The following is a 13,267-nucleotide window of genomic DNA, read 5'->3' as shown; positions in this document are numbered from 1 at the left end:
TTCCTGATGCCAATTGTGATCTTTTTTCCCCCTTCTTCACCAGTGGCTTAATATTGCTGAAGATGTTGTCAGAGTACATTGATATGAATAATTTTTTGCCAGCACTGTCTTCGGAAGTTGTTCATCGTGTTGTGGAGATATTAAAATTTTTCAATACAAGGACTTGTCAACTTGTTCTTGGAGCTGGTGCCATGCAGGTAAAAGTCTTAAGTATTTAATATCTTCATTCTCCAAAGTGTTGCTTGTATATTAACACACTTTGACACTGGTATGGTATCATCAAAGATGAACTGCTCTTTCATCCATGTTTTTTTCTGCTTAATATAAACTTGAAGAAATCTTGGTCATTTTTCTAGCTCTTAATTGGGTTTTATGCCATGTTACAGGTATCTGGATTGAAGTCTATTACTTCTAAACACTTGGCCCTTGCAAGTCAAGTCATCAGTTTTACACATGCTATTATTCCTGGTAGGTTGATATGCTAGATGTTGCTTGTATCGTGGGATTATTAATGGGGATTGTTTTTATGTCATAGCGAGTTTTAGGCAATTAAAATGAATTTCCAGATTGTTAAATGTTACACAAGGAATTTGTCTGGTGAAGTTAAGGATTGTTCTTCATCTCCCCCTGTTTATCCATCTGTTGGATATTTTGGTTTGGATTACAATTTATAAAAATGGAAGTTTGCATGGTCAACATGTGGTTCTCATTTTTACTTACAAGCACAAATCAATTATTGTACTTAATCAAATCTCTTTTGATTTGTTTAACATTTTTCCAGGGATCACATTGGAAAACTTTGAATCAACATGGGTGCACTGATGTTTTTATTTACAAAACCTTATGTGCTAAAAAACACCTATAAGTTCCTTGCCTATGACAAGTTTGGGTCATGCACTGCATGTGGACTGATTTTCTGGATATGTTTTGCCTATATTTTCACAACAGCTTTTTTTGTTAGAAGGCATAAACTAGTTTTTTTTTTTGGTTTCATCATGTTATATGTTTTTACTCCATTCTCCTCTTGTGACTTATGTACTCATCTTTTATTTATTTATTTGTTTATTTATTTATTTTTTTTTGTCATAATGATTCTTCCCCTGAATTATACTAGTTTACTTTTGAAATGAAGAGAATAAGTATAATTCATTGATCGGCCTTTCTGAATAGTTTACCTTTGTGCTTTGTGTCTGGACTAAGAAATCAGGCGAGTTCTTTTCCTTAAAGTACCCGAGATAAGAAAGCTATTGCTGCTCTCTGAGATTGATCGTGTAGCACAGGTATATCTTTATTATTTATTTATTTACTTATTTTACAGCTTCTCTTATATTATTCGTACTTCTAGATTTAGTTCACTTTATTTCCCATGGAAGGTGTGAAAGAAGATGTTGGGCTGATATTGGAGTACTTTGAGTACAAAATTGTATTTGGTTCAATAGATTGGACCAGACAAGACAATTCCTTCTTCTTCTACGTTTTGTGCACCAATTGGATGGAACAAAAGTGGATTTATATCTTTTCTATTAACTTTTTTTGCCCTCCACTAGATTCCCATTTCACACACATGCGCGCGCGCGCACACACACACGCATATTAGTTCCTTCAATGCCTTAAATATTGTAAATTGAAAAAAAATTGATTTTCTGGATTTTTTTATTTAATTTTCTACATGCCAAATGACCAAAAAAATCCAAAATCCAAATCTTTGCTCGCATTTTCAATTTTATCCAATGCTTATAATTTTATCAATTTGATAATCAAACTTTGACATCAGTTTCAATTATAGCAATGGGTCATTTATATGCAAAATTGCTTAAGTTGAAATAGGTATTTAAATTAGTAAAATATTTTTTAATTAAAAATATTAATCTTATTATTATTATTTTTTGTACTAATCAGCACGCCATGTTAGCAATTTCATGTATTTTCATCTATCAAATAACTTGATTGCTAAAATTGAACAAATGTCAAAGATTGATCAAATTGATAAAATTAAAAGTGCATGCAAAATTTTGGATTTTTTGTCATTAGGCCTTTTTTTATACATTATAATTACATATTAATATTAATTGATTACATATTTTATAAATTGTATAATTTATGACAATGACATATTAATATTAATTGATTACATGTTTTATAAATTGTATAATTTATCTACTATATCAATTATTTTTTTATAATTTATATTTAGCATTTATTAATAAATAAGATATTAGATTTTTTTTTTCTGTCTCATGGCTGCATTACTGGTCCTTTAATATTTGACTAAAAATGCAAGCTTTACCATCTATATGTAAAATAAAATAATATTTTGGCATATTTTTAGGCATTTTTCTTATTTTAATTTTCTATAGTATCAATTACTATACGCTAGGGTTGTAATCGAACCAAGTCGAGCTAAGCTTTGGCTCGTTCAAGCATGGCTCGCAAGTATATGTTTCAAGCTTGAGCTCGAATCGAGCATTAATATTAAGGCTAGAGCTCGGCTCATTTAAATTTTATTAAAATCGAGCTCGATTCAAGCTCGGCTCACTTTAAGTTCATTTAAATAATAAATGAGCCAAGTTTGAACTCGGCTCGTTTAAATAATAAACAATAAACAAGCCAAGCTCGAGCTCAGCTTGTTTAAATAATAAACAAGTCAAGCTCGAGCTCGGCTCGTTTATAATTATAAACAAGCTCAATTTAAAAAAAAATTGTAAGTATTAAAGAAGTCATTATAAAGACTTAAATAAAATTTTAATTTAATTAAAGTCTCATTAAGACTAATTTTAAGTTTTAAACCACATTAAAACTCAATGAGGGGTTCTTCCTTTATAATGAAGCCAGCCCCTCCTACTTCGCTAAAACTTCCAATGTGGGACATTGGGTTTTCACTTCAGCATTTGAAGTGCGTTATATATATTTTAGCATGATTAGCTTCCATTGAGAATTAGATGCGGTCCAATGGCAGAGGAATGAAGTAATTTGTTTACTTCCTTGGGTTTGATTCCCACCTTTGTTTAATTTGTATTTTCTCTTTTTTTTTTTAATTTTAAATTTTTTTTTTCATTTCCACCCTTTTTATTTATTTTCTTTATCTCTTTTAACATTTACTTTGTTTCTTTCTCTTTTATGTTCTTTTAGTTTCTTTGTTTAAGTACATATCAACAAATTCTTGAGTTCTATTTTTATTCTTTTTTAATAGAATTTAATTTGAAAAATTACTATATAATATAAATATGTAAATTATTTAAAATACTTTTTAAAGTTCCATTATTATTATTATTATTGCCGACCCCAATAAATTTTTGGGATGAAGGTTTAGTTGAGTTGAGTTGTATTATTATTATTATTATTATTATTATTATTATTATTATTATTACAACTTTAAATATGAACTCTTATTGACTCAAATGCTAATTAGAACCTTTAATTATATGTATGATACACTAAGCACTTATAATATATCACTCTATGATTAAATCTTTTTATTTGATTTGAACTTTATAATTATATTACAATAACACAAAAGTATATGTGTATGTGTTTGCGTGTGTGTGCATACTAAATGTTTAATTTTTAAAATATCCCTTATAGAATTTATAGTCAATACTCATTTAGCACCTTGTGTAATTTATTCCAGTATAGTTTAATTAGTTTTTAAGGACTATATAATTGAATATTGAAATGTATATTATATAATACACTAATACACTTATATATATATATATATAGAGAGAGAGAGAGAGAGTGAGAGAGAGAGAGTTGCTGCTGAAGTCGAATTCTTTTTAGCCTGGTTACCTGGTTACGATTCAATCTGTCTATTCTATGAGATTTCGAGTTAGCGCATAGTGCGAAAGAGAGAACAAGCATTATTGCACAACCCTCGAGGCGAATCTATCTATCTAATAGCGGTCGATTAGCAAGATAGAATAGAATACTCTACGTACTAATACAACTACATCCTAACTGCACCTAGAATAGGCTGGATAGCTGAGGAACGATGAAAATATAAAGGTTAAAAAAACAGAGAATAACAAACCATGATGTTAAAAAGAAAGAACACAGGGTCAAGCATGCTATATCTATCTTGATGTGAAATAGCAATATTCTAATCTTTATTCGTTGCACAGGTGGTAGGCTTGCTATGATTTATTTATTACTGTCTTTGCTTTTGCATTTTGTTCGGCAATAGCAATGTACCATTCAGCTCCTTCCTCCGATCCACGTAACTGCTCTGTACTCTCTCTCTCTCTCTCTCTCTCTCTCTCTCTCTCTCTCTCTCTCTCTCTCTCTCTCTCTATATATATATATATATATATATATATATATATAAATAAGTGTATTAGTGTATTATATAATACACATTCCAATATTCAATTATATAGTCCTTAAAAAACTAATTAAACTATACTGGAATAAATTATACAAGGTGTTAAATGAGTATCGACTATAAATTCTATAAGTGATATTTTAAAAATTAAACATGTAGCATGCACAACTCAACTCAACTCAACTCAACTAAGCCTTTATCCAAAAAATTTGGGGTCGGCTATATGGATTCGCTTTTTCCACTCTGAACGATTTTGGGTTAAATCCTCAGAAATGTGTAATGCTTCTAGGTCATGTTGTACTACTCTCCTCCAAGTCAATTTAGGTCTACCCCTTTTTTTCTTTCTATCCTCTAACCTAATGTGCTCTACTTGTCTAACTGGAGTCTCCGTATGTCTACGCTTCACATGACCAAACCACCTCAATCCCCCTTCTCTCAACTTATCTTCAATTGGCACCACTCCTACCTTTTCTCTAATACTCTCATTACGGACTTTATCTAGTCTAGTATGGCCACTCATCCACCTTAACATTCTCATCTCTGCAACTCTTATCTTAGATGCATACGACTCTTTCAGTGCCCAACACTCACTACCATATAACATAGCCGGTCGTATGGCTGTACGGTAAAATTTTCCTTTCAATTTATTGAGAATCTTACGATCACATAAAACTTCTGAGGCACGTCTCCACTTCAACCATCCGGCTTTAATCCTATGACTAACATCCTCCTCACATCCCCCATCTACTTGAAGAACTGAGCCTAGATATTTAAAGTGATTACTTTGGGGCAGTATCACTCCATTCAAACTAACTCCTTCCCTATCACTAGTTTGGCCTTCAATGAACTTGCAATGCATGTATTCTGTCTTTGTTCTACTTAACTTAAAACCCTTTTACTCTAGAATACTTCTCCAAAGTTCTAGCTTTCTATTGACTCCTTCTCGTGTCTCATCTATCAGAACAATATCATCCTCAAACATCATGCACCAAGGAATACTCTCTTGTATATGTTTCGTCAGTTCATCTAAAATTAATGTAAAAAGGTAAGGGCATATAGCTGATCCTTGGTGTAATCCAATTGAGATCGGAAAATCTCTTGTGTCCCCTCCCACTGTGCGCACAATAGTTGCTCCTTCATACATATCTTTCAATACTTGTATGTACCTAATAGATACCCTCTTTTGTTCTAACACATTCCATAAGACCTCTCTTGGAACACTATCATAAGCCTTCTCCAAATCAATAAAAACCATATGTAGATCTTTCTTCGCATCTCTATATTTCTCCATCAAGCTTCTAATGAGAAAGATCGCTTCCATAGTTGAACGACCGGGCATGAAACCAAATTGATTGAGAGAGATAGAAGTATCATGACGTAGTCGATGCTCCACAACTCTCTCCCACAACTTCATAGTATGGCTCATGAGTTTAATTCCCCTATAGTTTGAGCAACTCTGTATGTCTCCCTTATTTTTAAAAATAGGTACTAAAATACTCTTCCTCCATTCATCAGGCATTTTCTTTGAGTTTAGAATCTTATTAAATAATTTAGTTAACCATGCCACTCCCATATCTCCCAAATACTTCCACACTTCAATTGGTATTTCATCGGGTCCACAGGCTTTACCCACTTTCATTCTCTTAAGTGCTTCCTTTACTTCTAAAGATCTAATCCTTCTAGTATAATTCACATTCTTTTCTATTGTTCTATAATCTATATTCACGCTATTACCATTTTGACTATTATTAAAGAGATCATTAAAATAATTTCTCCATCTTTCTTTAATGTCCTCATCTTTCACCAACACTTTTCCTTCTTTATCCTTAATGCACCTAACTTGATTGAGATCTTGACATTTCCTTTCTCTGCTCCTTGCTAATCTATAAATATCTTTCTCCCCTTCTTTAGTTCCAAGTTTCTCATATAACTTTTCAAAAGCCTGTGTTCTTGCTTGACTAACTGCCTTTTTTGCCTCTTTCTTTGCTATCTTGTACTGTTCATATGCCTCATTATTATCACATTTAGGTAATTTCTTATACCATTCCCTTTTTCTCTTCACTGCCTTTTGTACTTCTTCATTCCACCACCATCTCTCTTTTGAGGGTGGTCCATGTCCTTTAGACTCTCCAAGTACTTTTCTAGCTACTTCTCTAATATTTGATGCCATCTGTATCCACATATCATTGGTCTCCATATCCAGCTTCCATACTTCGGACTCGAGAAGCTGCTTCTTTGAATTTCACTTGCTTTACTCCTTTGAACTCCCACCACTTTGTTCGAGCTACACTATTTCTTCTGATCCTACTTGAATTGTTCCTAAACTTGACATCCAAGACTACCAACCGATGTTGACTTGTTAAAACCTCTCCTGGAATGACCTTGCAATCCTTGCATAGAGCTCTATTTGTCTTCCTAGTTAAGAGGAAGTCGATTTGGCTTCTATGTTGTCCACTTTTGAAAGTCACTAAATACGACTCTCTTTTTATAAAGTAGGTATTTGCTAGTATTACGTCGTATGCCATAGCAAAATCCAGGATGCTTTTTCCCTCCTCATTTCGACTGCCAAAACCAAAACCTCCATGAACATTCTCATAACCTTGTCTATCTCTTCCTACATGCCCATTCAAATCTCCACCAATGAAAACATTCTCTTTATTCGGTATGCTTTGCATTAAATCATCCATATCTTCCCAAAACCTTTGTTTACTCTCACTGTCTAGTCCTATTTGTGGGGCATAAGCACTAACTATATTTATTGTTTCTCCTTCTAGTACTAGCTTTACTAGTATAATTCTAACTCCTACTCTTTTCACAGCTATTACTGCGTCTTTCAATGTCCTGTCTATGATTATGCCCACTCCGTTCTTATTTTTCTCCTTTCCGGTAAATCACAGTTTGTACCCTGAATTACCCACTTCCTTACTTTTCTCTCCTACCCATTTAGTCTCCTGAATGCAAGCAATATTCACCCTTCTCCTTTCCAAGGTATCCACAAGCTCCATTAATTTTCCTGTAAGTGATCCAACATTCCAAGTACCAACCCTGATCCTCCTCCTATCCTGCTCCTTCCTAATTGGTCTCCTTCTATGATATCTTCTATTGTTTTCTATGTCTATCTTGTGTTCTGTTCGACTATTTATTCTACTATCTGTCCTATGGACTAACTTCTTTACCCACACCCGTCCATAATGTGGGAACCCTTGCTCACTTAACACCACACCCGGGCGCCGGCATGGCGCGTTGCTTTCGGTGAACGCCCTACACCCTTGCATATTTCTCACTACACCCGGGCTCCGATGTAGCGCGTCGTTAGTAGAGGACGCTCCAACGTTTATATCATTTGAATCCATATCATAGGGTGTGACGAAATTTTTACGCTGGTTGTCACCTACCGCAACCCTCCTCCTTTATCCGGGCTTGGGACCGGCTAAGCGCAAACTACTTAGACGGAGTTTAAACATGTAGCATGCACACACATGCAAAAACATACACACGTATACTTTTGTATTATTGTAATATAATTATAAAGTTTAGAGAGAGAGAGAAGCTATGAGAAAGTATTTATAGAGACAAACTATATAGTCATAATAATAGATGGATAGATTAATTAGTATTAATAGAAAGAAATAGGGGGAGATTGTAGAGAGAGAGGGAGAGCGAGTCATAGTAATGGTTAGATAATTAGTGTCAAAATTGAAGCTTAATCTGTTAAAATTTCAAAATTTAGAGAGAAAGAGGAAAAGAGTGAGAGAGAGATGAGTTCATACTTTTGACTCATATAACTAGTCTAATATTCTAAATTTATTTCTCATATAAAAATTAACTTGATTTTTTCATAAAAAATTAATTAATATTAAAAAATATATTTTGTAAATGCACTTTCTATTTTGATCATATCATAATTTTATAGAATAATATAATAATTTAGTAATATATTATTTTACATTGAGAGTACATATTTATGAATATTTTAATTTTATTTTTATGTATAAATTAACTCAATTTTTATAAAAAAATTAAAGTGTGAATAACTATACTTTATATATTTACGAATAACTATATTTTATATATTGATTATGTTATAATTTTAATAAACTCAACTCAACTCAACTAAGCCTTTATCCCAAAAATTTGGGGTCGGCTATATGGATTCGCTTTTTCCACTCTGAACGATTTTGGGTTAAATCCTCAGAAATGTGTAATGCTTCTAAGTCATGTTGTACTACTCTTCTCCAAGTCAATTTAGGTCTACCCCTTTTTTTCTTTCTATCCTCTAACCTAATGTGCTCTACTTGTCTAACTGGAGCCTCCGTATGTCTACGCTTCACATGACCAAACCACCTCAATCTCCCTTCTCTCAACTTATCTTCAATTGGCACCACTCCTACCTTTTCTCTAATACTTTCATTACGGACTTTATCTAGTCTAGTATGGCCACTCATCCACCTTAACATTCTCATCTCTGCAACTCTTATCTTAGATGCATATGACTCTTTTAGTGCCCAACATTCACTACCATATAACATAGCCGGTCGTATGGCTGTACGGTAAAATTTTCCTTTTAATTTATTGGGAATCTTACGATCACATAAAACTCCCGTGGCACGTCTCCACTTCAACCATCCGGCTTTAATCCTATGACTAACATCCTCCTCACATCCCCCATCTACTTGAAGGACTGAGCCTAGATATTTAAAGTGATTACTTTGGGACAGTACCACTCCATTCAAACTAACTCCTTCCCTATCACCATTTTGGCCTTCACTGAACTTGCAATGCATGTATTCTGTCTTCGTTCTACTTAACTTAAAACCCTTTGACTCTAGAGTACTTCTCCAAAGTTCTAGCTTCCTATTGACTCCTTCTTGTGTCTCATCTATCAGAACAATATCATCCGCAAACATCATGCACCAAGGAATACTCTCTTGTATATGTTTCGTCAGTTCATCTAAAACTAATGTGAAAAGGTAAGGGCTTATGGCTGATCCTTGGTGTAATCCAATTGAGATCGGAAAATCTCGTGTCCCCTCCCACTGTGCGCACAATAGTAGTTGCTCTTTCATACATATCTTTCAATACTTGTATGTACTTAATAGATACCCTATTTTGTTCTAACACATTCCATAAGACCTCTCTTGGAACACTATCATAAGCCTTCTCCAAATTAATAAAAACCATGTGTAGATCTTTCTTCCTATCTCTATATTTCTCCATCAAGCTTCTAATGAGAAAGATCGCTTCCATAGTTGAACGACCGGGCATGAAACCAAATTGATTAAGAGAGATAGAAGTATCATGAGTCGATGCTCCACAACTCTATCCCACAACTTCATAGTATGGCTCATGAGTTTAATTCCCCTATAGTTTGAGCAACTCTGTATGTCTCCTTTATTTTTAAAAATAGGTACTAAAATACTCTTCTTCCATTCATTAGGCATTTTCTTTGAGTTTAGAATCTTATTAAATAATTTAGTTAACCATGCCACTCCCATATCTCCCAAATACTTCCACACTTCAATTGGTATTTCATCAGGTCCACAGGCTTTACCCATTTTCATTCTCTTAAGTGCTTCCTTTACTTCTAAAGATCTAATCCTTCTAGTATAATTTACATTCTTTTCTATTGTTCTATAATCTATATTCACGCTATTTTCATTTTGACTATTATTAAAGAGATCATTAAAATAATTTCTCCATCTTTCTTTAATGTCCTCATCTTTTACCAACACTTTTCCTTCTTTATCCTTAATGCACCTAACTTGATTGAGATCTTGACATTTCCTTTCTCTACTCCTTGCTAATCTATAAATATCTTTCTCCCCTTCCTTAGTTTCAAGTTTCTCATTTAACTTTTCAAAGGCCTGTGCTCTTGCTTGACTAACTGCCTTTTTTGCCTCTTTCTTTGCTATCTTGTACTGTTCATATGCCTTATTATTATCACATTTAGGTAATTTCTTATACCATTCCCTTTTTCTCTTCACTGCCTTTTGTACTTCCTCATTCCACCACCATCTCTCTTTTGAGGGTGGTCCATGTCCTTTAGACTCTCCAAGTACTTTTATAGCTACTTCTCTAATCTTTGATGCCATCTGTATCCACATATCATTGGCCTCCATATCTAGCTTCCATACTTCGGACTCGAGAAGCTCATTTTTGAACTTCACTTGCTTTACTCCTTTGAACTTCCACCACTTTGTTCGAGCTACACTATTTCTTCTGACCTTACTTGAATTGTTCCTAAACTTGACATCCAAGACCACAAACCTATGTTGACTTGTTAAAGCCTCTCTTGGAATAACCTTGCAATCCTTGCATAGAGCTCTATTTGTCTTCCTGGTTAAGAGGAAGTCGATTTGGCTTCTATGTTGCCCACTTTTGAAAGTCACTAAATGTGACTCTCTTTTTATAAAGTAGGTATTTGCTAGTATTAGGTCGTATGCCATAGCAAAATCCAGGATGCTTTTTCCCTCATCATTTCGACTGCCAAAACCAAAACCTCCATGAACATTCTCATAACCTTGCCTATCACTTCCTACATGTCCATTCAAATCTCCACCAATGAAAAATTCTCTTCATTCGGTATGCTTTGTATTAAATCATCCATATCTTCCCAAAACCTTTGTTTATTCTCACTGTCTAGTCCTATTTGTGGGGCATAAGCACTAACTATATTTATTGTTTCTCCTTCTAGTACTAGCTTTACTAGTATAATTCTATCTCTTACTCTTTTCACAGCTACTACTGCGTCTTTCAATGTTCTGTCTATGATTATACCCACTCCGTTCTTATTTCTCTCCTTTCCGGTAAACCACAGTTTGTACCCTGAATTACCCACTCCCTTACTTTTCTCTCCTACCCATTTAGTCTCCTGAATGCAAGCAATATTCACCCTTCTCCTTTCCAAGGTATCCACAAGCTCCATTAATTTTCCTGTAAGTGATCCAACATTCCAAGTACCAACCCTGATCCTCCTCCTATCCTGCTCTTTCCTAATTGGTCTCCTTCTATGATATCTTCTATTGTTTTCAATGTCTATCTTGTGTTCTCTTCCACTATTTGTTCTACTATCTGTCCTATGGACTAACTTCTTTACAGCATTATGAAATGTAATTATTAATATAAATGTTTTTGTAAACTAGCAAGCTCACAAACTTATAAATGAGCCTGTTTATGAGCTTTATTACAAGCCTATTCAACAAGCCTTAGGAGTCTGTTTAACGAGCTGACTCGCGAGTTTATAAACGAGCCGAGCTCGAACTCGAGCTTGAGCCAAATACTAATGAGCTCGAGCTCGGCTTGTTTATTAAACGAGTCTAAAATTCGAGTTCGAGCTTGGCTTATTTAGAAAACAAACTAAACCAAGCTGAATTTTTATCGAGCCGAGTCTCGAGTAGCTCGCGAGCAGTTTGGTTCTTTTATACCCTTATTATACTCCAACCATAATACAGGATAAAAGTGTTATCATTATTTTTGCACGTTGTCCAATCCCGTCCAAAGATTACTAACTGTAAAATGGGATGACTAAGGGTGCATTTGGGATGGTTGCGTTTTTGTGATTTGCATTTTTTTTTCTTAAAAATAAAATAAAATTGGTTGGAGCACTTGTTTTTTATTTTCATTTTCTGTTTTATAACTAAAAAACAACAAACACAAACCACAAAAAGCGGCTTCCATCATTTTTTTTTTCTCATTTTGACTTTGACTTTATCATCTGCCCTTTTTCTTTCCAGTCTTTATGATCCGTCCCATGTACTTGCTCTTGAATTGTTCAAGACTGAAGTCTGCAGGTGCAAAGACTTCAAGAGTTTCCATCCTTTACGACTTGTAGAGGAAATGGGATGAAGGCCTATGGTTTTTATCTTTTACTGCATACATAGATTCCTGTCCTTCAATTTTCATCTTGAATTGCTTCTCTTCAAGCTTCAATTAATAATTTGCATTCCTTGGTTCTTTGTCTTGGTGCAAAAAAAAAAAAAAAAAAGAAAAAGTCTTGATTGCAAAGGAAGAAACAAATGAGCATAAAGAGAAGGAAGAAATAAGAAATAGAGGGATACAGAAAAGCAAAGAATAGTGAAAAAAAAAAGCATTTATTACAAATCAACAACTTAAAAGTAAAAACAAATTTTATGTATTGTAGAAACAAAAAACCAAAAACTCACCTTAATTTGTTTTGTCATAGGTGCATCAAACATGATATGTGATTACTATTTCTTGTCTTTTCTTTTGTTATCATTTCCTATCTTGGTCAATGTTGGCCACTAGGGATGTGCGGTTCCGGTTTGGTTTGGGGTCTGCCTAGGAACAGAAATTGCATTGAAATTTCGGTATGGTTCCGGTTCGGTTTTTCGTTGTTTCGGTTAGATACGGATCTGGTTTGGTTATCGGCTCTTGAAACAATTTTATGTAATTATTTCCTTTAAAAAGTCATATTTGAATTAATATTTAAGTTTTGGATTGGGTTATTAATACATAATATATCATATAATATATATTTTAACTATTTCTAAATTGTATAATCTTTAATTATAAAGTGCATATATAATTTAGGATTAAGTATATTATGTAATATAGTACTATAATATACATTTTAACCATTTATTAATTATGTAATATTTAATTATAAGATACAAATATATTTATGAATTAACGTATATATAGAGTAAAATATCATATATAATTAAGAATTATAAGGTCTTTAACTTATTTATTACTAAAATTATTAAAAAAATATAGAAAAATAAAATATAATATTAGGTTGTATTTAGTTTATAATTAAATATACATATATAAATATTAATAATTTTATTAAAAGTATATAATATATCTAAAAAAATATAAATAAGCATACGTATAAATTCGGTTCTCGGTTCGGTATGGTTCTGGTTCAATTCTTAGTAAAGAACTAGAACTGAATCAAAGTTTCAAAAGAACTTCGATTCGGTACGG

General features: G+C 33.3%; 1 protein-coding gene across 7 annotated transcripts in view; it reads left to right on the top strand.

Annotated features, from left to right (window-relative positions):
* The window catches only part of LOC110663802 (vacuolar protein sorting-associated protein 54, chloroplastic), a 34,965-nt gene that overhangs the window by 14,116 nt on the left and 7,582 nt on the right, over nucleotides 1-13,267 (top strand). For 5 of the 7 annotated variants that reach the window (XM_021823216.2, XM_021823220.2, XM_021823219.2 and 2 more), the window contains exons 12-14: nucleotides 44-197; nucleotides 387-468; nucleotides 1,201-1,280. In XM_021823216.2, the coding sequence (XP_021678908.2) occupies nucleotides 44-197; nucleotides 387-468; nucleotides 1,201-1,280 (316 nt within the window). Of the gene's footprint in view, nucleotides 1-43; nucleotides 198-386; nucleotides 469-781; nucleotides 972-1,200; nucleotides 1,281-13,267 lie in introns of those variants that run through there. The other 2 variants (XM_021823221.2, XM_058145721.1) reach the window with 2 other exon arrangements.

Source organism: Hevea brasiliensis, chromosome 4, assembly GCF_030052815.1.
Source record: "Hevea brasiliensis isolate MT/VB/25A 57/8 chromosome 4, ASM3005281v1, whole genome shotgun sequence".
Taxonomy (NCBI): Eukaryota; Viridiplantae; Streptophyta; class Magnoliopsida; order Malpighiales; family Euphorbiaceae; genus Hevea; species Hevea brasiliensis.
This window is presented reverse-complemented; position numbering and strand designations above follow the sequence as displayed.